The sequence below is a fragment of the Rhinolophus sinicus genome, linkage group LG16 (genome assembly GCF_036562045.2).
Source record: "Rhinolophus sinicus isolate RSC01 linkage group LG16, ASM3656204v1, whole genome shotgun sequence".
Classification (NCBI taxonomy): Eukaryota; Metazoa; Chordata; class Mammalia; order Chiroptera; family Rhinolophidae; genus Rhinolophus; species Rhinolophus sinicus.
The window spans coordinates 27,003,331-27,031,277 of NC_133765.1; the positions used below are offsets into that span (position 1 = coordinate 27,003,331).

The 27,947-nt window shown below is 42.7% G+C and overlaps 1 protein-coding gene across 11 annotated transcripts in view; it reads left to right on the top strand.

The window, feature by feature from the left end:
- Window positions 1-27,947, top strand: part of CIT (citron rho-interacting serine/threonine kinase) — a 211,848-nt gene that overhangs the window by 135,511 nt on the left and 48,390 nt on the right. For 8 of the 11 annotated variants that reach the window (XM_074321905.1, XM_074321908.1, XM_074321909.1 and 5 more), the window contains exons 13-23: window positions 848-967; window positions 5,257-5,427; window positions 5,713-5,763; window positions 6,301-6,354; window positions 9,695-9,835; window positions 11,712-11,837; window positions 15,198-15,293; window positions 19,218-19,334; window positions 20,298-20,407; window positions 21,553-21,727; window positions 25,235-25,432. In XM_074321905.1, coding sequence (XP_074178006.1) covers window positions 848-967; window positions 5,257-5,427; window positions 5,713-5,763; window positions 6,301-6,354; window positions 9,695-9,835; window positions 11,712-11,837; window positions 15,198-15,293; window positions 19,218-19,334; window positions 20,298-20,407; window positions 21,553-21,727; window positions 25,235-25,432 — 1,359 coding nt within the window. The remainder of the gene's footprint in view (window positions 1-847; window positions 968-5,256; window positions 5,428-5,712; window positions 5,764-6,300; window positions 6,355-9,694; window positions 9,836-11,711; window positions 11,838-15,197; window positions 15,294-19,217; window positions 19,335-20,297; window positions 20,408-21,552; window positions 21,728-25,234; window positions 25,433-27,947) is intronic. The other 3 variants (XM_074321913.1, XM_074321914.1, XM_074321915.1) reach the window with 1 other exon arrangement.

Sequence of the window (27,947 nt, forward strand, 5' to 3'; positions counted from 1 at the left end):
AAAACCCAGACCCTCTGTCATTATTTACCATGTGGCTTTTTTTTTTTCTCCTTTCTTTCCTTCACGAGAGTAGACTGTCTTCTCCATTGTCTCGTTAAATTTTTCATTCAGGTGTTTTTTTAATGTGCCCAATTAAACAGTCTTAAGAAGTTGAATCACACATTTTTCAAGTTTTTTTTTTTCCTCCTCACAAGAGAGAGGAAATCTATAGGACGTGGCTAATTAAGAATAACTGCTATGTTTCCATTCCAGATTTGGCTGCCTTTCAGTGGTGGGTGGAGTTATTCAGCTCTGTATTTCAGATCTATATTTCAGTGCCACTGAAGCATTGAGGGAAACTTATGGATGAAAGGTGTCCAGGAGACGGAAGCCAGGAGATGGAAATAGAGTGCTTGGAGTCTTAAGTGACAACTGGGCAGAGAAGGAAGTCATTGCTACTTTGAAAGAGAGCTATATACGTGATAGTCCTTGAATAACTGATACTACAGAAAAGGCTTTGTAGCCATCTCAATGGTGGTTAAAACGGCTAAGGGATCTTACTAGTTTTTAGTCCTGACCATACAAGTAAGTATCTGCTAGGACAGGTAGATGGTGGTAGGAGACAGGTCGATGTAGTTTCAGGCTGGACCCACAAGGTCAAGGTCACAAGGTTGAGATGATGTTTCTCGAACCCAGGGGTTTTACAGGATGAAAACTGGAATCGGCAACCAACCGGAAGTAGTCAACTTTGGTCCGTCACCCGAAACCGTCTTGGTGTCTGTGAAGCAGCTTGCAGCTCCCTTAATGAATCTTTTCAAGCAGAGCAGGATCCACAGGGCATCCCTATTAAAATTTTTGCTTTCTGCAGAGCTTAAAGCGAAGTTTGGAGCAAGCAAGGATGGAGGTGTCCCAGGAGGATGACAAAGCACTGCAGCTTCTCCACGATATCAGAGAGCAGAGCCGGAAGCTCCAAGAAATCAAAGAGCAGGTATGACTGCCTGCCCCGGAGCCGGGCGACAATTCTGACCTCTGATTTCAGGAGAGGTGTGTTTGAGAGGCAGAGACGGGAAAGAGAAAGGAGGGTGGGGAGAGAGAGGTATGTAGGTAGGTCATTTGGAAATGTTAGATTCCTCATAGTTTATATAAACTGTAGAGTGCTCGTTCTAGGTCCTTGGAAATCTGCGCTCCATAGTGGCTACTCTTTTCAATTAAAGGCATAGGTTTAGAGCAAAGGTGGGCAAACTGCAGCCTATGGGGTGAATCTGGCCCGCCACCTGTTTCCTGTGGCCACAAGGTAAGAATAGTTTTTGCATTTTTAAACGGTTGGGGGAAAACAAAGAAATCAAAAGAAGAACAACATTTCACGACATGTGAAAATTACATGGAAGTCAAACTTGAGTGTCCATAATTAAAGTTTTATTGGAAGACAGCCATGCTCATTCACTCACGTATTGTCCATAGTTCTTCATGCTACAGTTGGCAGAGGTGAGTAGCTGTGACAAAGACCACATGGCCTGCAAAGCTGAAATTGCCTACTGACTAGCCTTTTACTGGAGAAGTTTGCCAACCTCTGCTTTAGACCATTAAAACAACTTAAATATTTTTATAGCTTTTTCAGACACACTTGAAATTTTTGAGAGAAGCTAGGATAGTTCATAGTTTTACTTACAATAGAGAAATATTCTAGAAGAAGAGTTTGAGCAGTTAAGGCTGAGAGTAAGACGTAACACGGCCCATCTGAGTGCAGAAAGCCATCCCTGTGTGTTCAGAAAACAGCATTGAGACCTTTAAAAAGCCCACTCTTTCTTTTTTCCCCTTTCTAAAAGGGTTTTCTTTCTAGATGGTTCATTTTTATTTCTCTGCATTGTTTCCTTTTTAGCATGGATTTTCTGTCCTTTGAAGAAACTGTAAATAGAAGCTTTAATGAAGAAATGACAGTGAGCAATTGGAGAGCTGAGTGATCAGCTGCCAGGCAACTCTCATTCACTTCAGAAAATCTAATGTAAACAGTCATGAACATTTTTGTCTCCGGGTGGTACAAACTTAGCCATCTGGGTGGTGCTAAAAGTAACATAAGAAACTCTTGCAAATAATTTGATCCATTAACTGTTCTTTAAAGACGGAATTAATTGTTTTGGGAGTTTTTGTTGGCATAACTATTTAAGACCCTAATATTTTAAAATGATTGGTTAATATCCTCTGTGCTTGATAAAAATGTTAAAAGTAAATATGCAGAGGAAGCGTAGCAATCTGGTCATCAGGTTTCTGGACAATATTAATCTTAGAGATTTTGAAGCCCACGCGTACAGTTTGAAACATCTGCTTTGATAGTTGACTCACTGCTCCTTTCAACAGTTTTTTATCCTAAAAGTTTCAAGAGGTGGGCTTATTTTTCTCCCATTAGCTCAATGTGTTTGGAAGTTTGCTTTTTGTGACATCCTGGGGAAATGAAAGCTGTGTTTGGCCACCAGAGGGAGCAGCTGGTATCCATGAATTCTATAGATTATCAGGACATTTTGAAAGGTGGTTGAGTTCAAAGAAACGTCTTTTATGATTCATATCACAGTTGGCATGTGTGTGGAGTTTTAGATTTAATGACTGTTAAAAGTTCCATTTGGCGGGGGTGGGGTGGTGGGAGAACATCTCGGTTTCAGATTTTATTTCTCATCGGAAGAAGGATTTATTAGGACTTTTGGTAAGTTTTGTGAGAGCAAGATGTTTGCAGTCCAGGAAAAAGCATTTCATGCTTTCGGCAAACTCCTGACATTTGGCTTGCAGCATGCCAATTCCTGCCTGATTTGGCATTTTGGCCCCACGCTGGATCGCAACAGCTAATGTCTATATAGCTATGTATTTTTTAATGTTTTACTTCTGTTTAGTCACCCCTTATCGAGTATTTGGATTTGGTTCAAAAGAAAACACCTAAGAGTCTCACGTGACAGTTTGAGTCATGCACCATTACTAGCAGTTTCCGGATTTCCCTTGCTACTCTCCTCAGGAAGGGAGATAGAAGTTCAGGTAGCACAGAAGGCATTCGTGTTTCAGGATTTCTGATTGAATAGGGCTATGTCTGCCCCTTCCACAAACTTCTGAAGCTCCATTCAGAAGACTTACCTTAGGCTTCCGAAATCATCCATGGGCCCTTATTCTGACCCCGCTCATCTCTGACCCACTATTCAGTCTGTGTGGAGATATGACAGCTCTCTCTCAGCTGTCCTTGGGAACTGACCTGTTGATGGCTCAGATTTTTCCTGAAGCAGGGATTTGATTAGCTGTCGCATTTATAAGAGTGCCTTGAAGTATCCAGCAAAATAACAGCAGCTCAACAAATGAGGCAGAATTCCTTTTGAGGCCTGTGGCAGGCTGGATGCTTGAAGAGCTCAGAGAGCTGACAGAACTGTTGCCTGATTCTTGCCTTCCTCCCCCCTGGGTGCTGACAGCTGAGGAAAGAGATGTTGGGGGGATGAACAGCCGCTCTGCCCTTGCTCTTGACAAAACAAGAAAATTACATTCCCTTCTTGCTGACGTAAGTTCAAGAAAGAAAAGGGAGCTTGAGGATAAAAGATGTCCAAGATTTTCTCCCAGCTCTGCTTCCTCCAGTTGGGTGTTTTGTGGCTGTGGGTAGGGCGGATGGCACTTTTAGAAGAAAAAAATTGAGCTTTTAGGTCAACGAGACTGTTTTCATAGATAATATTGTTTTTGTCTTTATATGAAAGTCATATATATATATATATTTATTATTATTATTATTTTTTAATGGAGGAAGGGGTCCAGGAAGGCACAGTACCCAGAGCCACAAAACTCATAACGCGACCCTGGCCAAGGGGTCTAGAAAAACCACAAGTAGAAGATGTATTGTTTCACATAATCGGCTCATGTTCTACTCTGTGTTTTCAGATCATTGTGAGCAGGTTACAAAGACCTTTGCTTATATAACCGCATATCACCCATTGATTATGTACCACCTGGACACCTGGTGCCCCATCACTTCTAGGATTGACCTTCAATAACTGTATATTTTTGGGTGGAGTGAAATGAGACTGTGCTTCCTTCTGGGCTCATATTTTTCCTGTCCCCTCTACCAGTGATATAGAGAGAGGTGTGCTTGCATGAAAATGACCCCATTTTCATAAGAACTTCACCTCCCCTTTTGTGTGCTCCGGCGGGGGATTGCCTGTTACAATAGGATGAAAGATTTACTTTCTGCCCTGTGATTAAAGAAACCATATCCTTGCTCAACTGATACCTCTTCAATTATTTCATGGGGAATGGTTCTTAGAGATAGTCACTGTATATTATGAATGTCAAACACAGTCTTGATTCAATTCCTTGTTCTTTTCATTTTGTACACCACCCCCCACAAGGCACCTTGGATTACATAAATGCTCATTCATAATCCTAATATGTATAAACTTTGATTTTGCTAACAAAGAATATTTTCCCATTTTGGCCAAAAGTGTTCAAAACCATTGCCCATTCTTCTGGTACATCCAATTTTGTAAAACCTCAATTCAGATGTTCTGTTTTGATTTTCGAAATGCATTTTGGAAAAGGTCAGGCTGTTTGGATCACTTTAAAAGGTTTGCTTGAAGGAACAAGATAATTTTTTCTTTGTAATTTTTTTCACAAGTTATTTTGACCAGAGCCAGAGTTTTGTGACTTTTCCAAGTTTCAGGGTGACTTGCATTTCAAGAGCAATGTTAGGTTCATCATTCAGTTTTGGGGCCAGAGAAATTAATGGCGAGAAACTGACATGATGAGTTTCACCTTCCAAGATTCTTTCCACTGAGCTTTCCAATTACCCCCTTGTGCCGTCTGAAAGGTTAATTTTTAAACTAGTACCATATCTAATTATGTTAGGAGCACATGACTTCTAAAGGACAAATCTATACAAACGATTACCCTTGGAGGAAAGCTGCATGTAAGCAGTTTATCCTGGTTGTTTAAAGAACATCCCTTCCAGCTTTTCTGTGTTAATGCCTAAAAGTTCTGTGCTCATTTGTGGTATTATTTGCTCAAAGCATCTTATTATAGGCACGTGTTCCAAATGGTGTTACTAGTGATACATGTCCCACATTAAAACAGTTGAAAGATTTAATACCCTTTTTTCCCCACACCTATCCCTTTTGCCCATCTGTCTACTCACCTCTGTAGGTCTGTGCTCAGTCTCTCTCTCTCCCGTATTGGTCTTCCCTCTGCGGTCCAAGTTCTTCCACCTCCCCTGCCCGTCTTGCAGGGGCTCTAAAGCTCCCCTTCCTTCCATTGCCCGCTCTTTAGGAGTACCAGGCTCAAGTGGAAGAAATGAGGTTGATGATGAATCAATTGGAAGAAGACCTGGTTTCAGCAAGAAGGCGGAGTGATCTCTACGAATCCGAGCTCAGAGAGTCTCGGCTCGCCGCCGAAGAGTTCAAGCGGAAAGCCACAGAGTGTCAGCATAAACTGATGAAGGTAGCCGGCCACCCGCCAGGAGGGTGTTTTGGGGGTAGAATCGTGGATGATCTTAGCAAGAATAGAGGGAAATACTAGCTGAATGAGTGTACGTTTGGGGAGTAATGGGGTTCCCTGGAGAAAGCTCCTGGTCTTTATTTAGAGAAGATAACCTATTTATTCACATCATGAGCATCGTCATTGTTATTTTGGCTCCAGAGACCAAGGAACTACAGCAGGTAGTGTTATCTCTAAGACTTTTATGTTCTTGAGACTGCCCATCATGTTGTGTCTTCTTCATTACAGGCCAAGGATCAAGGGAAGCCTGAAGTGGGAGAATATTCCAAGCTGGAGAAGGTACGTTCCGTTTCAGTCTTGCTGTTTTGGGTAGATAATCTTTTCAATGTTACTATCGGTGGCCAGTCATTGGTAAGAATATGCTGGCCATGAACAGAGAACGTTCTCCCAGGTTTATTCTGATGGTCAACCTCTGGGTGACCCCTTGTAACTTTGGCTGTAGTTCTGAAAGAGCTAGAAGACACCTCATTTTTTGGTCATGCCTGCTCACAGTAACAAATAAACCCAGACTCTTAGTAAAATACGTGGGAAAATTCTCCTTGTTTTAAGGCCCTGGGCGAGTTTGGTTCTGTTTTTGCCATTTGTATGTTGCTGGCTCTAGAGAAATAGTCAGTGTGGAGACAGCAATGGGACATTTGCAATGGGACACTCAAAGTCTCTTCTGATAGGCCACTGTTTTTCCTCTCCATTAGTAGGTACTGGAAAACAAACCAAAAAGACCCCACAGAAACCTCAAGAAAATAGGACTGCAATAAATGTAGCAAGATCTTAATACCGATTTGCCTTTTGCTTTGTTTCCTGGGATTTTAATTATAGATTAATGCTGAGCAGCAGCTCAAAATTCAGGAGCTCCAAGAGAAGCTGGAAAAGGTAAGCCCGAGGTGACTTTTGGGGAGCTTACCTCCCATTTTCAAATCCTTTACTTGGTGTCCTGGAGCATGAAAGATGAAACAGAATTAGTCACCCAGCACTGAGGAAAATTAAGGGGGAGTGAGCTGTTACCTGAAAATATGAGAGTTTTGAGTATACTTTTTCATTTTGAGACGTGTCAGCAGTGTTTATTTTTAAAAACCATGCTGTGTGAGACTCGCAAGTAAAAGTTGTAATTATACTGTGACAGAAGCCAAGAAACTGGCTTCTCTCCCTTCATGGGGCCAGTCTCCCGATTTTGCACATTTGTAAGGGATGTGTGTGTTGTTCTCGACGCAGACTGCTTTCAATCAGGAACTCTGTGGGCAGCATTGCTGTGCGCTGGAAGGTGGGAAGAACCGAGGCGTCGTCTTGTAGTTGGGGAAGGGGGTGAGTTTAGTTTACGGCCTCCTGCAAGGTTTGTGCTAGTTGAACGCAGGAAACGCTAATTCAGGGCCGGAATAAATGTGGTTCTCAAACATGCCTTGTGAATGTTTGTGAATGTATTTACTGGCTCAGTTAAATAGAGCCCCCCCCTTTTTAAAATTGTGGTAAAAGACACATAACATTAAATTTATCATCGGAACCATTTTAAGAGTACAGTTAAGTAGTGTTAAGTGTAGTCACGTTGCGGTGCAATGGATCGCTAGAACTTTTTCATCTTGCAAAACAATCTCTATGCCCACTAAACACTAATTCCCCTTTTCCTCCCCCAAGCCCTTGGTAACTGCCTGTCTTCTGTTTCAATGGTTTTGACTGCTTTAGAAACTTCACATGAGTAGAATCATACAGTATTTGACCTTTTGTGACTGGCTTATTTCCCATAGCATAATGTCCTTGAATTTCATCCATGTTGTAGCATGTGACAGGATCTCCTTGTTCAAGGCTGCATAATATTCCATCGCCTGTCTGTACCACATTTTCTTTATCCATTCATTTCTCCCTCTCTTACCTATTCTTTTTTTTAAAATTAGTTTCAGTTGTACAAAACAATGCAATAGTTAGACATTTCACGCCTCACAAAGTGGTAACGCCCCCTTCCTCAATCTATTGCTCCTCTGACATCGTATATATCTATTACAATTCCATTGACTCTATTCCCTATGCTGTACTCCATATCCCATGACTATATATTTATTAAATCATAGTTGAGATACGACATTATTCAGCTTCAGCTTCAGGTGTACAGTGCAGTGGTCAAGCATCTACACCGCCATGAAGTGGTCTCCCTAATAAGACATGTGCCCTTCTGACACCCTACAAAATTTTTACATTACTGATTATATTCCCCAAACTGTCTTTCATATCCCCGTGGCAATGTTGTAGTTACCAATTTATGCTGTCTAATCTCTTCCCCTTTTCCTTCATGTCCACCCCCTCCCTTCTAGCAACCATCAGTTTTTTCTCTGTATCTCGGAGACTATTTGTTTACTTTGCTCATTTATTCAGTTCTTTGGATTCTACATATAAGTGAGATCATATGGTATTTGTCTTTTTCCAACTGACTTATCAGATGTATCATTGACAAATATCTTCTCCCATTTTGGCCTTTTTGTTTTATTGATGGTTTCCTTTGCTGTGAAAAAACTTTTAAGTTTGATGTAATCCCATCTTTATTTTTCCTTTTATTTCCCTTGCCCGAGGCTATATATCAGTAAAAATATTACTCAGGGTAATGTCTGTGAATTTACTCCCTATATTTTCTTCTAGGAGTTTTATGGTTTCGGGTCTTACATTTAAGTCTTTAATCCATTTTGAATTTGTTCTCGTATACGGCGTAAGGAGGTAGTCCAGTTTCATTTTTTTGCATGTGTCAGTCCAGTTTTCCCAGCACCATTTATTAAATAGACTGTCTTTACCCCAATGTAAATTCTTGCTTCCATTGTCATAGATTAAATGACCATATAAGAATGGATTAATTTCTGGACTCTCTATTCTGTTCCATTGATCTATGTGTCTGTTTTTATGCCAGTACCATACTGTTTTGATTACTATAGCCTTGTAGTATGATTTGATGTTGGATAGTGTGATACCTCCCACTTTGTTCTTATTTCTCAAGATTGTCCTGGCTATTTGGGGTCCTTTATGGTTCCAATTGGTTTATAATTTTAGGATTATATGTTCTATTTCTGAGAAAAATGTCATTGGTAGTTTGATAGGAATTGTGTTGAATCTATATGTATTGCCTTAGCCCTCTTATCTATTGAGCTCACTCATGAAAGCCTCTATTGCCCTCTTTCAGCTAGAAGCTTGTGAAGTTTTCATCTAGCACTGTGCTCTTCCACAGAAGTGTGATGTAAGCCACAAATGTCAGCCACAGATGTAATTAAAATTTTTCTAGCAGGCACATTTAGAAAAAGCAGAAAAGAAAGAAGTGGTATCATTTGAATGATATAGTTTATTTAATCCAATATCTCCAAAATATCCTGGTAGCATGTATCCATATTAAAACATTTACACTATTTCAGTTTTTAAATGAATTAAATATAATTAAAAACTTATTTCCTAGTCACATCAGCCACGTTCAAGTGCTCAAGAGCCACCTGTGGCTGTTGGCTCCCATATTGGACAGTGCTGGTCTTGCAATTGGAGTTTTCTTGCAGTTTCCACTTTAAAATTTTAAGCTTCTACTTTTTAAAAATCTTAATTTAAAGCAAGTAAGTATGAGGTTGTCAGTCTCTTAAACGCAGATCTTTATTATGTTGCTGTAAGAGCTGCAGTATAGTTAAGACCCAAATAAACATTAATTTCAAAAGGTCTAGCTGTTGTTTTTTTTTTTAAACACAGATTTGCAAATTACCATGAAACTGTGGTTGTTGTGCCCTTTGTAAAGGTATTTGGAAAAAAAAGTTTAAATTATAGTTTTTGTCTTGTTTTCTTATAAATGTAGTACAAATTTCCCATAGGAAAATTAGCAAGTGAGATAATTAAGTAAGGAGAAAATTAATGCTCCGAGGTAAATACATTAATACCTGGGTAGATAAATCCTTCTAGACTTTTGTGTTTGCATTTATAATGTTGCATTAAATCTAAGATGCTGATGATTGTCAGACACATCATCATCTGTACCCCAAGAAGAGGAAAACACTGTCAATTTTAATTGTAGGATGCATTCCAAATTCAGCGATGTTAAAAAATACATTTATAAGTACACCTTAGAATAGATGAAACACAGCATAAAATGAATGTTTATATGTTTTGAAAAATGGATATACTGTGTATGCTCAGTGTTCCCTGATCTTTTCCATTTAGAAGATTGAATAAATTGGCCATCCATGCCCTGTCCCTTCTTTCCTGGTAGGCTGTAAAAGCCAGCACAGAGGCCACTGAGCTGCTGCAGAATATACGCCAGGCAAAGGAGCGAGCTGAACGTGAGCTGGAGAAGCTGCAGAACCGCGAGGATTCTTCCGAAGGCATAAAAAAGAAGCTCGTTGAGGCTGAGGTGAGTAGGAGACCTCCAGCCAGCGGTGGCCTGACCTTGGTCCCAGCATGGCCACGGGTGAGCGACTGTGACTGGCCTTTGGCTGTGCCAAGAGAGAGGAAATACACAACCATGTCTATGTTTGACCAAACTGCTTTTCCCTTCTGCAAATTATCTTTGAAGCTTGAGAGGCTTGGAAATGTTTTCCCCAAAGGAAGAAAGGTTTGTCACAGCGGCTTCAAGTAGAAAGATATTTTGATCAAAGCTTTCCCTTTCTGTTTGTTTTCCTCTGATTTTCCCACTAGTCTGGGAGGGTTTATGTTTATACAGACAAACTGTAATGCCATCCCTGAGTTTTTCCTTTTCTTCCCTCTGTACCCTTGTTTTTCCTTGCCTTCCCCACAGTGTTAATAATGTACTAATTTTCAAGGCTTCAGCTATGACCTGTGTGTCAATGGCTTCCCAGATCTATATTTTTGGGCCTCTTCTCTCCCTCAGATTCTTTGTTGTTGTTGTTGTTGTTGTTGAAATCATTTATATAATTATACAGGAAATACACGAGTGCCTTCTCATTTGTCAAAAAGTGAAACAGTACTGAAGAATATAGAATAAAAAGTGACGCTTCCCTTTTTCTTCCCTCCACCTCCCCTAGTGCCTTGGATTGGTCTCCAAAACGGACATGCCGTAGTTGATTTAACTCTCCCCCTGTGACTGGGCCTTCCGCTTTTCCCTATCACAGTGCTGGCATGAACCGGTTTGCACACGTCTCTTTGGGGCCATCCTCACCCCTGTGCTAGGCAGTATTTCCCACTGCTCCCCTGATATCTCAACTGGGTGTCTGAATAGTGCCTCAAACCTGGAAGGAGCTTGGGATCTTGCCCCACGAGCCCAGTTGCCTCCTCAGGGTCACCATCATTCATCTCTCCACCCCCGGCTTGGAACCTGGGCGTCATCTCCTTCTCCTTGGAGCCTGCCATGCAGTGCGGCGCTCAGCCACACGTCTGCCCTGCTCACCCCTGCGGGCCATGTCTGGAGGCCGCCTTATAGACCAGGCCCTCTTTCTCTTAGCTGAGCAAATAGAGTGATTGTTTGCCCTTCTGCTTCCGGTCTCTCCTTGCTCCCAGCTAGCTCATGCGACGTAAGACTCGTGGACCTCAGACAGAAGGCTCATCAGTAACCCCTACCCCATCCCAAACCTTTCAGGGCCTCCATATGTCTTAGGCGCACCCCTGAGCCTGGTACATGAAACTCGCAACTATTTGACCCACAAATGCTCCCCTTTCACCTTTTCTCCTGTTTCTCCCTGTCACTCATCTTAAGCTGTAGCCAGTCTAGGCTTCAGCTGGGGCCTAAACTGGCTCTCGACCACCTTCATGTTTCTGCCAACGTGCCTGCCTTTGTCTGAAAGGCCGTCCCCTCTCCTCTTCTGCCCTCCCCATATCCCGGCCTTCTCCAAAGCTCATGTCTCTATGGCTTCCCCTCACCTGTTGGGTGAAAAGTCCTCTTTCCTGCCGAGGCCCTCCCACAGCCGTCTGTATCTGTTTGCTTTATGGCTCTTCCCTCTCTTAACCTATATTGTTTATCTGTGTTTGTCTTATCTTTTCCAAGCGCAGGAATTATGTCAGCTTCCTCTCTGTACTTTACATGATGCCCAGTGTGGTACTTTTGCAGATAGTAGGTGCTTGGTAAATATTTGAATGAATGAATGCACTCTTGTAACCTACACAACCGAGTACTTGAATTTTAGAGTCTTATTTTCTTCGCTGTTGCTGCGGGTGCCTGAGACTTCTCTTCCCGCTTCGAGTGTATGCTTCTTGAGGGCTCTCTCCCTTGGTGCAGGCGTTATGCCTGTAGCGGTTACTCCATTAAAACTCTCTGATTGATTCACGATCTACAGGAACGCCGCCATTCTCTGGAGAACAAGGTAAAGAGGCTAGAGACCATGGAGCGTAGAGAAAACAGACTGAAGGATGACATCCAGACAAAATCCCAACAGATCCAGCAGATGGCTGATAAAATTCTGGTGAGCAGGAACGGAAGTTGAAAAGTTAAAAGATAACAGGTTAGAGGTTGCAGAGGGAAGGGGGTAAAAAGAAGCATTAAACACCGTCAGAGGGGAGGTACCACCGAGTAGGTGAACTAAGAGAAGTGGTTTCAGCGTACGCCACATCAGAGAATAGTGTGAGTAACCAAATGTTGGACATTTCAGCACTGGTAATAGATCCACAAATATTATTTTTGGCTCTGTTTGCTACTGCCTGACATTTTAAAATATGAATGTGCATACTGTGTCATTTCCAATAGATTTTTACAGGAGTGTTTACGTACTCTTCTATCAGCAGAATTTTGTATGGCCATTAACTTTGCGATGCCAATTTAAAAAGCAGTTGGGGTTTTGATCTTTAAGACCAAAACCCAGATTCTTGCTTTTGGAGAAGAAAGAAATTAGTCATGCAGAATTGTTTTTCTCAGAGTAGTATTTGTCACAGATCCATGTTCACCCACTCACTCTCTTTGCTACAGCTGGTTATTATTGTTTTTTTCAATTTCCTTAGAGGTAGCAGGTCTTCTTTTTTTAGGTTTGTAACTGTCGTGGTTCTGTTTTTGGCTTCAAGGACCAAAGTAACGTAATCAAGGAAGGCTTGGGCAGTGTTTGCTGCTGTGTTACAGTTTTTCCCCTGCCAGGGTGGAAGGCAGGTGAACATGTGAAGGACTCTCCTCAAAGTCAGTCCCAAAGCCAGAAATTTGATGCCACTTAGTGATGACTCGGAATCTGTTCCTAGCTCCCTCCTCCCCCGCCCCAGGAGAGACTCTGGAGTAGTCGGCTGTTCCTCCCCACCATAAGAAGGCGAGGTGGTGAGCAGGTCCCTTCATCTCTTTCTCTCTCTCTCTCTGCGTCAGTTCTGGGAAATGAGTCACCAGCAACTGTATGAACTCAAGAATGGCCAACTTACGGGCCTTTACTTAGTGCACACACGCACACACACACCCATAAACACACAGTCCTTCAAAACTTCACATTTCTGTGTTTGTATATTTCCATGAGACTGTGGATGCTCTTGAGCAATCAGGTGAAAGAGAAATTGGTTAGATTGTTTTGCTTTGACACAGAGTCTTCGTATATACATGTATGTACAAAGGCAAGTGTGACTGTTAGTCTACCCTTGTTGTTCTCTTGTTCCGTCATCAGAGTTTCTCTTGGTAGTTGTCAAGTGTGTGAATTTTATCGTGAGTGAAATAGGATCCCACCGAGATACCACCGCTGTCCCTTGGTGCAAACAAAGTGGTTCAGTCTCTTGTGGTTGCAAAGTGTTTCTCTGTTTACTGGTGATGTGTTCATTCATTCATTCAACAAATATTTAATGAGCTTCTACTATACGCCAGAGACTGTCATAGGAGCTGGAAATACGGCCGTGAAAAACAGTGCTTGTGTAACAGGACTGAAGAGTTTCATCCAATACATGTAGAAAAGTTAATGTTCAAAAAAATGACAACAACAACAAAAAATGCCAAACCACCAAGAAGTCAGATCTTAGAATATCTGCTTTTCCAGAGGTTCACTTGTAATTAAAATGTAGGCATATAGAATTCTGCATTCTTTGATTGTATGTTGTAAACCCCCCATTCATACGTAGGCCGATAGACCAGGTATTTGGTCTCAGCACTGTCAGTCTCAGGTATCTGAGTTTTCAACCTGTTTTTCAATTCTGATTTCCATTCCCATGCTATTTAATGAGGACTGAAACTAAGAAAAGATGGTTATCAAGTGATTTCTAACAAAAAGGAAAAGTAAGCAGATTTCTTTGTCCTAATGTATCTTGCCACCTGCCCGAGTACCTTTGTAGTTGTTCCTTCGTTTATTGGAAGGTGCCTTTTGCTCAAGAACAGTGCGTAGGCTGCAGAGTATCTAGGACATGGGCAAAGGGTGGTCCTTCACACCGTTATGTAATGATGATGCTTCGAAACAGATCCCAAAATGTCATTCGCTTTAACATATCTGCTATTCTGGTAAGAACTTTCAAAACAGATCATTGGGGTTCTCATTATAGCAAAGTCTTTTGCTTTCATAAAAGAAGTCATCACAGGAGATCCATTAGTACACATAAAGCTCTTTTTAAGTATGGTTTTATGAATTAAAATCCTGTTTACGTTCAACTTTTCAAGATCACATCTGTTAGATTGCAACAGAGCGTGTGCACCTGGTCTTAAAATCGAACACTCTACTGGCCCCCAAAGCAAAGGCAATGCTTACAGACGTTAGAATTTCGAAACTTTCATCAGTAACATTTTATGTGCATGTGAATTTGAAAGTATTTTCTTCCCATTTTATGGACATAGCCTGTATAATTTCCTCATTCTTCAAAATTCTCATAATTACTTCCACTTCAAAGAAAACTTTCACAATACTGTGAAGAGATGAAAACTTGGAGTAATGTCTTTTGATATTAGTAATTAACTAATGGGTCCAGATTCATAAGAATTAATGTAGATGCAGATGTGGTAATCTGCATTTAGAGAATGTTTCCGTGAATTGAACGCTGCCTTTTATAGATCAGCTTATAATACATTGGCAAATGAATTGGTATAATTTTCAAATGAATTATAATTCAAATGAATTATAAAATCAGAATACTTAATAAAAGAATAAAGAGAACATTAAATTTGAGCTATTTATATTACTCCAAATTCTCTTCCCATCTTTCATGTGTACGCATACATATTTACATCGTTATCCGTGTATTTTATGTTCTGCTTTGTCCCTATTAGCCTTGTATCATATAAACATTATAGCCCATGAATGTCTCCATTCACATATACCACATAACAGTTAAAATAATCATTCAAAACGTAAAGTGTTTGAATTGTAACATTAGTTTTCCTTCTTAGCTAAGGTTCTTGAGCAGTCCTTTCGTTAATGGGAAAAAAGAAGATATTTTGTCTATCATCATACTAAATTAGCTTTACATTTAAAAGAAATGACAATTACTTTTCTCATGGAAGGCTGTCATAGCAGTGAAAATGGCCTGAGGTTCAAGAGAGTGGTCAGGGGCTTTGTGTGGAACTAAACGTTCAAATGTTGCCTTGTTACTCGTATTTCTCTGTGCAGAGGTGAAGAGCTGCCTTGCTCTGACCTGTCACACCGATAGGTTTCTGACCCCAGCACACCAGCTGTGTGTATATATGTGTGACTCCTTGGACTTGGGAAACTCAAGGCCAAGGCTCGGTGGTGGTTTCCATCCCACGAGCCTTAGGGCTAGTGATGAAGGAACAGATGCCCGTTGACTGTGGTACCTGTGCCAAAGTCATGTTTCCTGTGAATGTCTAACATACGTGGCTATGTCCTGCCCTTTGCACACCTGACCATTTGTTCTTTTGTGTCCAGGAGCTGGAGGAGAAGCACCGGGAAGCGCAGCTCTCAGCCCAGCATCTAGAGGTGCACCTGAAACAGAAAGAACAGCACTACGAGGAAAAAATTAAAGTAAAGACACTTTCTGATCTTCCCTGGCATTCCTCTTCTAGCACCGCATAGCTTCTCTCTCTTCCTGGGCACTTTGGGTCACTCCTTGCTAGACCAAGGACTGTTTGGGGTAAATGCTGTCCCTCAGGCCATGGTGGGAGGTTTTGGGGGTGTCATCCATATGGAGGCTTTGGCTATCAGAGGCTCAAAAAAATACATATTTTTAAAAATTTGGTCATCATGTATCTTAGTTTCATCCTTAAAAGATAATATGTTTTTGACTCACTGTCATTTAGTCCACGATAATTTAGATTTAGATTCACCACATTCTTTGCTTTCAGTTTCCTTCTTGAAGTATCTCAGACCTGGGATCTTTGTTTAAAGCATATCCTTGAGGACATTCTTTGCTGATAAGAAACACTCTGTTTTGTTTGTCTGAAAATGTCTTTATTTCATTCTCATCCTTGAAAGATGTTTTGACAGGGGATAGAATTCTAGGTAGGCGGTTCTCATTCCATTGACTCTTGGTTTTCATTATTGCTATGGAGAAGTCAGCTGTCATCTAACTTGCTTTCTTTGAAAGTAATCAGTCTTTTTTCTTGGGCTCCTTTTAAAATTTTGCTTTGTCTTTAATTTTCTGAAGTTTTATGGTGATGTGGCTAGATGTAGATTTATTTTTATTTGTCTTGCTTGAGATATACTGGATTTTGAACATATTGTGTTTTTTTAAAAATAAATTTCAGAAAATTATTGGTCATTATATCTCAAATATTATCTCTTCCCCTTTTCCCTTTTCTTCATTTTTGAGAATTTGATTAGGCATGTGTTAGATCACCTCCAATGTATCCTTTTTTCCTATTTTCCATTTCTTTATCTGTCAGTGCTATATTCCGGGCAAGTTCTGACTGATTTTCCAGCTTACTAATTCTTACCTGTCTAATCTGCTGTTAAACCTCCCAATTGAGTTTTAAATTTTAGTTATTGTATTTTTTGTTTCTACACATTCTATTTTGTTCTTTCCCAAGTTTCCTAGATTATTTAAGACAATAATTTTCTATTCCCTGCATTTATTTCTAAGTTTGTCTTTTATCTGAAGTATTTGAAGGTCTGTTTTTGCTCCGTTGTTTTACTTGGTTCTTTTTCATGGTGCCTGTCTTGTGTGCTGTTCATTTTCTTTGGAAAATTATTAATGGGAATTCTTTGAGATCTTGAATGAAAATGTGTGCCCACCCTGGGGTGGCCCTGGTGTGGCCCTGGGCTTTGCTTTGTCTTTCTTCTTACCCTTGGAGGCTATTAAAAATGAAGCTCAAGTTTATTTGATTCAGCAAATGCCTCAAGTTAACAACAGCTTCATGGCCTTTTTACCTTTCTGGGTTTCTACCTTCACTTAGATTTTAGTCCATAATTTCTTCGTCTCTTTTAGATGTTTTTGGGAAAATGTTTTCTATATTTTATCTAGCATTTTAAGTTATTCTCTGTAGAAGAGCTGACCTAAATCATTTAGCCCACTACATAAATAATACAACAATTATTTCAATTATTGAAATTATTATTTCAATTCGATTATTATTAATCAACTCAGTGGTCAGGAATGGATGCCAGCCTATCTAGTTCCTTTTAAAATCACATTACATTTTCATTATGATTTCAGACTAAGCCTCTCACTCAATTCGTAGGTTCTTGAGAATCAGACATTGGTCATCACATCTCAAATATTATTTCTTCCCCTTCCAAATCAGACAGTGAAGGAGGCGTTTCATTTTTGTGATGTTGCTTGTATTGGTTTGATTGGTATCCTCAAAGAGTTGACTTCCTTTTTTGGAGAACCAAGCATGTATATGCTGACACAGCATCATCACCCTCACCACCCGGCACCTTCTTTCTTTTTACCCCCGGTGTTACTTTTGATTATTTTTCATTAAAAAACAAACAACAAAAAAGGAAAATAACCCAGAAGTGACCTCAAAGTGTTTTGGCATGACCCGTCCTACCTTAGTGCATTTTAGATTGTATATACCAACCCTTTCGGTTTGAATTCTTACTGGCTTCCAGACTTTTATCTTTGGAATAAACTAACTTTCAGAAAATTACGAGACCGTATACAGGAGTCCATTGACAGCTTCGCATGATGAAAGTAGCCCTTTGCAAAACTCATTCTGTGATTTGTGTGATTATATTGACTTTCGTGTCAAAAAGCCATGTTCTGTCTTAAATTGATACAAATGTCTGCAGTGGCAGCTCTCAAACAAATTCCTGGCTTCCTTCCCTACCTCTTGTTCGTCCTTCTGCTACTTGAACCCTATCAAAGCTGAGATGCATTCTTGACAGAGACTTGTTCCTTCTGGCCCTTCTTGTTCCTTACCTCTTATTGGGATGCATCACTGCCAAAGGAGGGTCTTACTTTGAGAAGAGGCCCCCTGAAAATGTGCTTCATCGCTTTAGCACTTTGTAAAACAAAGAGCATACCCTGTGTAGACGTGACGTGGTCTCTGCTGCTGTCTAGATGGAAAGAACTTTGTTTTATAGACTCTCTGGAATGTTAGGGAAAGATCTGTTTTCTTCTCTTTTCCTCCTGGAATCTTGATGAAAGCATTTCTTTTAGCCTGTTCTGCTTCGTGTTTCCTGTCCCAGCCTCTGTAAGGCCATTTTAGTAATAAGTATGATCATACCCTAGATTCAATCCTTTTTTTGTTCGTAATTTTAGAATCACACCCTGACATCTGAGAGAAGGGGCCACCTGTCCTAGTGAGCGTCTCCCGTCTTCCTGTGACCCTATCCTCCACCTTTTGTTCTTCTCTACCAACTCTCATTCTATTTTTTTCCATCAGTCGGTTCTAGTTTAAAGCCCTCTTTGAAATTTGTTCTTTCCTTTCTTTACCCTGCAGAACCCCTCCCTGCTGATTGGCTCTTTTTAGGGATGATGTTCCCATGAGTTATGTGCAGGTCCCTTCACAATAGACATTGTGGGGAAGGCAGATTTCAATCCCATCAGTAACCCCAATTCTTTCAGCGTTCTTCCCGGTATCTGATGCAGTTGGTGTCGTCCAGAAAAGCAGAGTGGCTTCTCTCAGATGAGAAACATGGGGTTGTGGTCAAAGGCTTGGACAAGTTAGGATGTGGTCTTTTTCCCTTTCTTTTTCGCTTGTTGTTTTGGCAACCGGTAGGACTGTGAGCCTCGCAGAACATTAGATCAAGCTTGTGGATGGTGACACCGTTACTGTTTTATTTTTTCCTCTTGGGAACAGTAGGTGCTTACAGTGGTGTTCTCAGCACTGAGAACACATGATTTCTCTTCCTCTGGGAAAGGTTTCTCTTTCCAGGGACTTTTTTTGCAGCTGGATCAGAGGAAAGAGGCATTTTTTTTCCCCTTTTATGTTGACTCTCCACCTACGTTATTGGCGGGCAAAATCCTCTCATCCGTGGCTGTTTCTGAACATCAGCCTTGGTCACACAGACTTCCTCAGTCTTCAGCTTTCTGTCTCTCTGTACACAGCCCAGAGATACCTAGATTAATTTTGTACACATTAAGAGCTAGCAGTGTTTTGAAAACTACTCGGCTACGATAAAGTTGTCCCCAGGTAATATTGGCAAATGGTAAGGTCTGTAGAAAGCTTTTTTCCCCCCCTCTCATTTTGGAGGCCACCTCCATTTTGGATAGACCTTTCGGGGCTTTTTGACTCCTGATGGTAAAATAAGTTCTTACTAGTACAAGTTCATGGCGTACTTGCCGTTTTATGGTAATACCTGGCTCCTTGATCTCATCCTGGCTGAGAAACAGCTTTCCATTTCCTCTCTTTTCTCCAATTCCCCTGAGCTTGGAGGGCTTGTCCTCTCCACTGCTTTTTTGCCTCCTTCCCTTCTTTTCCCCCCGAAGTCTCTAGTGCACCCGTGTCATCCGTGCTCAGCTTTGCTACTCAGCAAACTAACTTCTTCTGTTTCCCATAGGTGTTGGACAATCAGATAAAGAAGGACCTGGCCAATAAAGAGACTCTGGAGAATATGATGCAGAGACACGAAGAGGAGGCTCATGAGAAAGGCAAAATTCTCAGCGAGCAGAAGGCGGTAGGTATGGGGAGTGGCAGTCAGTTTTGGAAGGAGGGTTTGTGAACTAGACCAGAGATCACACACCTGAGAAGAGTCCATTTCAGCTGATGGACTTTTCTTTGTGTTTTCTCCTGCGGAGCGTATTGCTAACAAGTAGCTCTCTCTGCACCTTTCCTAGAAGCAGTGGAGGTAGAGGCTCAGGGGGGGCCAGTGTTGCCCTTCAGGCTCTTCTTTTATTGCTGAGCTGCCATCATCTAGAAAACTCCTTCAAAATGCCCAGTGGCCCTTGGTCGCCCTCTTGTGTCTTCTTTTCATTTGCCCCTTTCTCTCCTTTCTAATCCATGTAGGCAGATGTTTCAGAAACTTGCTGCGCATACGATTCACCCACGGTGCTTGTTAATCTGCATATTATCTCAGACCCCACCGAGACTTTCCACATCAGAATCCCTAAAGGAGGGTCCTGGGAAGTTGTATTTTTAATCATGACCGCCTCCCCACCCCCACCCCGATTTTTATGATTCATTATGTTGGGGAAACTTTGATGTAGAAAATCTAGGACAGTAGTGGCTGGGTGAGAAGGAATCACTCAGAAAATGACAACCCCATGGGGGATGAGAAGTATGAACTTGCAGATTCAACTTAGAGGTTCCTGCAGGCTCAGGTCACATGCAGGTGACACGGGGATCTAACGAGGCCTGTTTACCTGCAGAATGTCAGTTTTCTGAATAAGTCCTGCATGTTTTTAATGCAAGCCACTTAGCTAGTGTGGTCATGTGTAATCTCTGTTTGGTAAAACGAGTGAGTGCCATCCCTTTGAGCAGTGACATCTGTGATCCTCAGGGTACAGGCTAATTGAGTCCCTTGTTACCTCTGGTCAGATTACCTGCATTTCAGGTGAGACTTTTCCCCCAGCCCACGTGATAAAAGTCTCTTATTCTGGGACAACCGTCTCTGAGGTTTCAGAGGTCCCCTGTGTTTCAGATGATCAATGCCATGGATTCCAAGATCAGATCCCTGGAACAGAGGATTGTGGAACTGTCGGAAGCCAATAAACTTGCAGCAAATAGCAGTCTTTTTACCCAGAGGAACATGTAAGTATTCAGATTCCAACTGGATGCATGATTCCACGTTGGCCTTCTCTCCTGGGGCATAAACTCCATTCCTCTGTCTGATGGAGCTGGAACGGATTTAATCACTTCTGTAGTTTGGCCCAGCCGCCCCCCCTCCACTCCCCCAACCCCATACTTAATGTAATTTTGCCCTCTCTTAAGTGGTGGTCTCATTCTACCATTGTCTTCTCTTTTGAGCTGGGTTTTCTTACATGCTTCAAATTGCCGTCAGATTAGAGCATTTTGCTTTCTCTAATGAGGCTATTTATAGTTTGCTTTTGGAAAGCTGTGGTCCTTGTTCCCCAGACTGCCTCCCCGTGATTAGCCTGAGGTGATCCTGTGTGTGCCCAATTGGGCCATCATTTTGCTGTTATTAAGTTAGGCCCTGGGGGATGAAGTTTGGGGTTCAGCAAGGACTCTCTGTGTTCCAGAGGCAATTGAATCTTAATCTTTTCCCCCAAAGAAGTACAATCTTCAGGATTTTTTTCCCCCTGAGCTATCTCTCTTCAGAGATCTAGAACATTTTTATCTTAGTTTAAACCATCTTGGTAGACTGCTTTTCGGTCTTAGTCATTCCAGTTTCTGGTGCTTCTGAGCAGTCTGGTGGAGCGGTCAGCATGCTCCACAGAGAAGTAGGAAGAATAGCATTCTTTCTCCTCATCGCCCTTTCTTCCCCAGGGCTCGCCTAATGTGTCATTAGGCTGCTCTGTACTCTAAGGAGGCCATCTTCACTGTCCTGTACAGACTCAAAAAAAAAAAAAAAAAGGTCTACCAAAGGAGTGAAATGTTAGTCTCTCTCTTGCATCGCCCTGGACCATACTTAATCCCATAGGTGAGGGACTCTGAGCCATGAGGACTAAATGAGCCCCAGGTCCCCATGCTGGGACCATACTCGTGAGGCCAGGTCAGAACAGAGCTAACCTGGGAATGACCATGAGGCCGGGTCGGGACAGAACTAACCTGGGAATGACCATGAGGCCGGGTCGGGACAGATCTAACCTGGGAATGACGGTGGTCCACTTACTAAGACACATCTCTTGCTCTGTTTCTGTCTGTCCTTCCGAGGGGACATGCTCACCTCTGATGAGACGGTGATTTTACTTGGCTCCTCCCACCACCCCTACCAGGAAGGCCCAGGAAGAGATGATTTCAGAACTCAGGCAACAGAAGTTTTACCTGGAGACACAAGCTGGGAAATTGGAGGCCCAGAACCGAAAGCTGGAGGAGCAGCTGGAAAAAATCAGCCACCAAGACCACAGCGACAAGAATCGTCTGCTGGAGCTGGAGACAAGGTTGAGGGAGGTGAGAGTGAGGGGGGTCTCCCGAGAGGATTTGTTAGAGGACTCAGGGCCCCCAAACCAGCCAAGTGTCAGGCACAAATCAGTACTTACCTGAGAGGCGTTGTGCATGGTAGAGAAACGCACAGACTGGGCCCAGGGCCCTGGGTTAGAGTTCCACCGCCACTTTTTAAGAGTTTTGTAACCTCGGGCAGGATACCTTCTCTCTGTGAGTCTAGTTTCCTCACCTGTAAAGTGGCTTTGAAAATGTATCTCCCTCACAGGGTCACGTGGGGCTTATGTAATTTGGTGCATCTTCCAATGGGGGCAGAGTGATTCCTCCTTTATCCCAATTTAGCAAGGGTCACATGACCAAGTTCATGCCCAGAGTTTAGCACAGTGTTGGGTACACAATGTGGCTTAATGACAGTGCCAGAGGTCTCATAATGACAGTGGGAGATTAAAAGACAAACCCAAACGTTAGGTTTGTTTGATGGAAGGTGGTTCTCTTCAGAGGTATAAGGAAGCTGGGGAGGGCAGCCAGGTTTGGGGGAGGAAACTACAACACATTTGGTTGTAAACAGGTTGAAGTTGATTGAAGCTGGGAGTTACATGCATGTACTCCCTCGCTGCATATTTATTAAATGCCTGCTGGGTGCCAGTTAGTAGCCCGATATACAGTGGTAACAAGACAGACCCAGTCCCTGATCTTGGGACTGACAGCCTAGCGGGTAGGGTTAGCTGTCACCAGTGGAGGCAGGACCGGAATTCAGGAGAGTGGTCATTGGAAGTGGGACATCCGGGCTGGCAGTGGAGACACTGTGCTCTGATATTTGTGATGGAATTCTTGAAAGAGCAGTGATCATATCACTGTTAAGGAAAAGACCATGAATATTAAGCAGAGATGTGGGCACTGAATATGGGGATACTCATGTTGAGGTATGTCTTAGTTTGCAGTGGAGCATTACAATGAGGCCAGTTCTCTAAAGGACAGTAGTGTCGTGGGTGTGGACGCCTCCAGCTCACCACCTGGTGTGTCTGTCGAAATGCAGATTCCTGGGCCTCTTCCTCCCTCAGCCTGTTTGAATGGAATGGGGAATAGGGGTTCGCATTTTTAACAGGGGCCCCAGGTAGTTCTTACACTTTTGGAGTTTAAGAATTGTTGTTCTAGGTCGTCCAAAAGCCTTAGGTGGTGGTTTAACTTTTATTATCCAGGCTATATTTTTACTCTTCAGTAAGTTTAACAACATTTCCCCATAGTGGCTGCCTTAAGCGTGTGAGTGTAAATAACTCAGATTTCTCTGAGCTGGGGAACGTTGGCTGGCTGTCCTGACTTGCCTTTCCAACAAATGGCTCTCTTGCCTCGCCTGGCCTGCAGCTGTAGCTCATCTGGGCAATGAAAACGCCCCAGGGAAATCCTGTTGCTTTGTTCTTAAATGAGTCTAGCTAGCCCCCCAAGGAAGGTGGGAGAGATTGACAATGCTTGTGAGAGGCTCAGGGTTGTATAAACTCAGGGAGTTCTGAAGCTTAGCTTTCAGTATAACAAGGTGAAGTCCATCTTCTCTTTCCCACCTGCTTCTATCGAGATTGGGGACAGAGGCCTCAGCCTCGGGTTTGATTCACCTTAAAGGGCCCTGGGCTTTCCCCCACCCCGTGTGTGCAGTCTTAGCTCTTCTCTAGCAAAGTGTGTGGAGTCCTGAAGGTGCAGGGCTCCTGTCCTCCTGTCACTGTACAGCATCCTGCTCACCTACCTCCACTCGACTCGCTGTCACCTGTCTGTCATGGTTTTGCCAAGTGGCATCAGGGAAGTTTTCAGGCCTGCTGGTAGAGATGTAGGCTGCTCTGACTGCTGGCCTTTTAATAAGGCAAACAGGCAGTGGTGGGGCCAGACTTCCTGGGTTCGAAGCCAGCCCTGCCATTTGTTAGCGATGTGACTTGGCTTGGCTAACTTGCTCTCTCCATGCAGCACTTTGCTTATCTGCAAAACGCAGGTAATAGTACCTCCCTCATTGGGTTGTCACGAAGATGAAAGAAGTTGAAACCGTGCCGGGCATGTTGTGACTTTCTCGTTGTCGCCACTGTTCTCATCCTCACCAGAGAGCGATCACAGTGTCAGCTCCAGCTGCCACTGACTTACCCCCCAGACCTTTCTCCGGTTTCTCCCCCACCGTCCCAGTGGACAGCAGACATCTCCACCTGGATGTCTCCCTTGTCGCTCCAGTTCAACGCTTCAAGACTGAGTCTCTTCTTTTTCTCCTCAGGCTGGCCCTTCCTCTCACGTTCCCTGTCGTGGCCAATGGCCTCATTTTGTGTCATTGTCCTGCCCAGAAGCACAGGCATCGCCTTTGACTCCCCTCTGTCCTTTGTTTCCTGCCCCACCTTGAAATAACTACTAAGTCCTGTTGGTTTTCAAGGCTGAATCTTTTATAAGCTTTTCTTCTCTTCACCCCGTGGCCTTTGGGACTTTGGTGTCACCTTTTCTGGGGAGCCATCTCCTGCCCTCTGGAGCTGGATGGGATGTCCCCTTTGTGTTCCCACAGCCTTCCGTGTTTAGCTCGTCTCCCTGTGGCCCTCTTGGCAGTGCCCGTTAGATAGTGAGCTCTCTGATGGCAGCGGGTACCTCTTACTTGCTTGGCTTCCCCAGTGTCTGGCACAGGCTGTGGTCTCTAGGACCCTCCTGTCTGTGGTAGATCAATAGATGTGCCACGGTCTCCCTCCTCCCCACACCTTTGGATGTCTGGTTTCCCCTGCTTGGAATTTCCTTTCCCCTCTGAGCTGCTCCTCCGGCTCCTGTGTTCTTCAATACACAAATCCAGAGTTGTCTCCTCCGCCCCTCCGATGTATTCCCACTAATCCCTGCGTGTCCTGACCCCTGCACCTGACCACAGTATATGGTAATGGTTGGTTTTCATTTTCCTCCCCAGCTTGAAGGCAAGACTGTCTTTCATCTCCATAGTCCTTTTACACAGAAGTTGCTGAGTAAATTTTTCTTAAATGAATGGATGAAGTGTTGTGTCAATAGACGGATGGATGGACAGATGGAAGGAAGAATGATTAGTTCATAGTGTGACATTAATGCAGGTTACCCAATGAGAAGAAATCAGAGCAAGAATATTTATAATAGAATTCAGTTGTTGCATTGGTATTCTAATTAGGAAGTTGTCCCTATTACTAATATGATGTTACTTACATCTGTTTATTTTTAAATGCTTTTCTAATAAGAGCACGTGTTACCATTTCCACTGGAGATTGTTGCTGTGGGGTTTTCTTTTGAAACCTTCTCAAGCATTTGGATATTTAAAAGTAAGGGATGGTTTGTTTATACGTTCTCTTACATTTTCTTAGCTCCTGTGGTTTTTTGAGACTCATGGAAGTCAGACCCATTTAATTGTATTTCCCCCCCCTTCACTTGAGCGCTGAGAATTTGATTCCATGACCGAGTTTAAGATGCACGTTGAACAGCAGGTCGTATCCTGGGTTTCTTTATAGTTAAGGTCAACTGAGCTTAACTATTTGTCTCTCTCTCTCTCAGGTCAGTCTAGAGCATGAGGAGCAGAAACTGGAACTAAAGCGCCAGCTCACCGAGCTGCAGCTCTCCCTGCAAGAGCGCGAGTCCCAGCTGACAGCCCTGCAGGCTGCCCGGGCAGCCCTGGAGAGCCAGCTTCGCCAGGCCAAGACAGAGCTGGAAGAGACGACAGCGGAAGCAGAAGAAGAGATCCAGGCGCTCACGGTAAGCCTGGGGTAGGGCCCCATCTGCTTGCTGAAGGCCTCAGCTCGGATGAGTGTGGCGCGCAGGGTGTTTGCTCGCTCTTAGACATTTCAAGAGAGCAAAAACAGATTCATAGAGCTGTTGAATGGGCAGAAAATTGGCTTGCGTAGGCTTCTTCTTCATTGGAATTAAAAAATTCAATCAGTTGGTAGTACCTGAGCTTTCCTTAGCATCTTGAAAAGTTACTCCTTTATTTATGTATCTTCCCTCTTTTTAAAATAATCATTGTATTTTGAATTTCAGTTTCAGCCAAAGTCTGTTCACCTGGGTCTTCTGCTTTAGTTTTCGATAATCATTAAAAAAAAATAATCTTACAGTAGCCTTACAGTAGCCTTTCTACCATATTTCTATATTTGTTTTGGTTAACCTCATTTACCTTCTTTTTTTTTTAAGGTGTAGATTTTGCTTTATGTCTTATGTATGCATCTGACATGATCTGGATGGAAAAGATTCTTCTGAATGAGAGATTCTGTCTCTAAAAGGGACCTGGCTTTCTTGCTCTTTCTGAGAGACTAGTTTACTCAACTGGAGAGTGTTCTTCGGAAGTAGACCTTGGGTAGGGGTGGGGTGTCATTGGATTTAGACCTTAGTTCTTTCTAGGAGTCTGAAAAAAAAAATCCGATATTTTTGGCCCATTTCCCCCAGTTGATCCTTCTCACAGGGATTGATCCAGGCTAACAAAACTCACAAGAATCTTATCTATAAAATGCCATCTTATCAACTTACCATGGGAAATACAACCACCAAGTTGACCAGGATACTCAGGGTGGCTAATCTTCACATTTTTCCCCTTCAGGGAGGTCTACTTAGAAACCCCATTACTCTTGGAAGGCTGCTTGGGGCCCCTGGACTCGGCATAGAAGTTTTAATGGCTGTTGACAACCGAGCTCCTTCATTTCTAATAGTAACATACTGTACCTGCCAAGTGATGGGTACATTCATGCCAGCTGGTCAGGGTACCCTTTCCCGTGGGCAGGGCACAATGCTGCTCATTGGCTTTAGTGATTTTTTTTTTTTAAATAAGGCACCTAAGTGGGTACCTTATTCATCCTGATTCATCTTGGATACTGTCCCTATCTCCATCAGCAAACACCTCTAAACATCTCTTAGAGTGGGGTTACTTCTACAGATGGCCATGCTCCTTTGTTGCTTATGATTCACCCTATTTAAAAGCAGATACAGCTACAGTGACAGCTACAGATATAGATATATCACTAGTTTAACATAAATTTGTTTATTTAAAACTAGTTTCATTCTGAGAAGTTATCACCCAGTGTTGGGTTTGGGGAGCCCATTATTTGAACCAAATTGGGAACGTGATCGGATAGTGCCAGGGTCCTTATGGAGCAGTCTGGGACACAGGGACTTCCTGGGGGTACATAGTAACTCCTGTGTAGAAGGTGCTTGTGCACCCTAGATTTTCCAGGACTTAAGTCGCGTTCAGATATCGACTGCAGCCTGAATCTTCATTGTCTCTGTGAGAACACTTATTAAACACTTGTTGATGCCACATGCCCCCAATATTAGTTTGGAAGAAAGTAGTCGTGATATCTGTTTATACTCTGCCTTGTTTCAAAATGTATTAAAAGTATTTGGGGAAGATACGAAACAGTGTAACAGGAAACAATAAGAAAGAGAGGGCCAAGAGAAAAATAAGTCCACGGAAGGAAAAAATGGAGGCAGGTGTGAAATGAACATATATGTAAGTGTTCATGTAAAGAAGGCTTATACGCTTTCTGGAATTGGGTGGATGGGGAGCAAGATCTCCAGATAACATTCCTTAGCTACTAAAGGAGACTCCTAAAAATCCAACTATTATAAGTAGTGTATTGTATATTAATATTTCGCCCCAGTTTGAACACCCAAGCTCTGAAAGAAAGAGAGGAGACATCAGTAATTTAATCCATACTTAAGTGAGTCCACACTATGTGCCTCCTGCAGTGTCTTTAGCCTTTCCCCCTCAGGGGATTGGCCTGTCATTCCTCTAATCCTTTTACATTGGAGGAGGAGGACACATTTATCTCGCTGCTCTGTTGGAATGAGGAGGGAGGGTGGTGGCGGTGCGTCCTGTCCTTCTGTTTGGAAGGAGAAGGGTATAAAATAGAGCATGTGTCACTGCTGTTTATCTGTGGGGAAATTAGTCTTTAAATTCTGTCTTGCTGCTGGTTGGAATGTGCTGTGTCTAATGGCTGCTGGGAGCCTAGCACAGCAGCAAGTCACGACTTAATTTAGTCAGATGAGATCACTGCCTCAGAGCATCTTCTTAGAAAAAAGAAAGAAGCAGACCTCCCTAGGTCTAGAAACTAGGGCTCTACCAGTCTTGCCATGGGAAACAGGGCCTTGTTAAAAATCATGGCAGACAAGGGCCTTTGGTCAGACAGCTGTTTGTAAGCCCGTCATGCAGGAATTCTCACCCCATGTCAGTGTGTTTCTGTTCAGTTTTGAGGCTGTGGGTTTTTTCTCTCCCCTCCTTTTT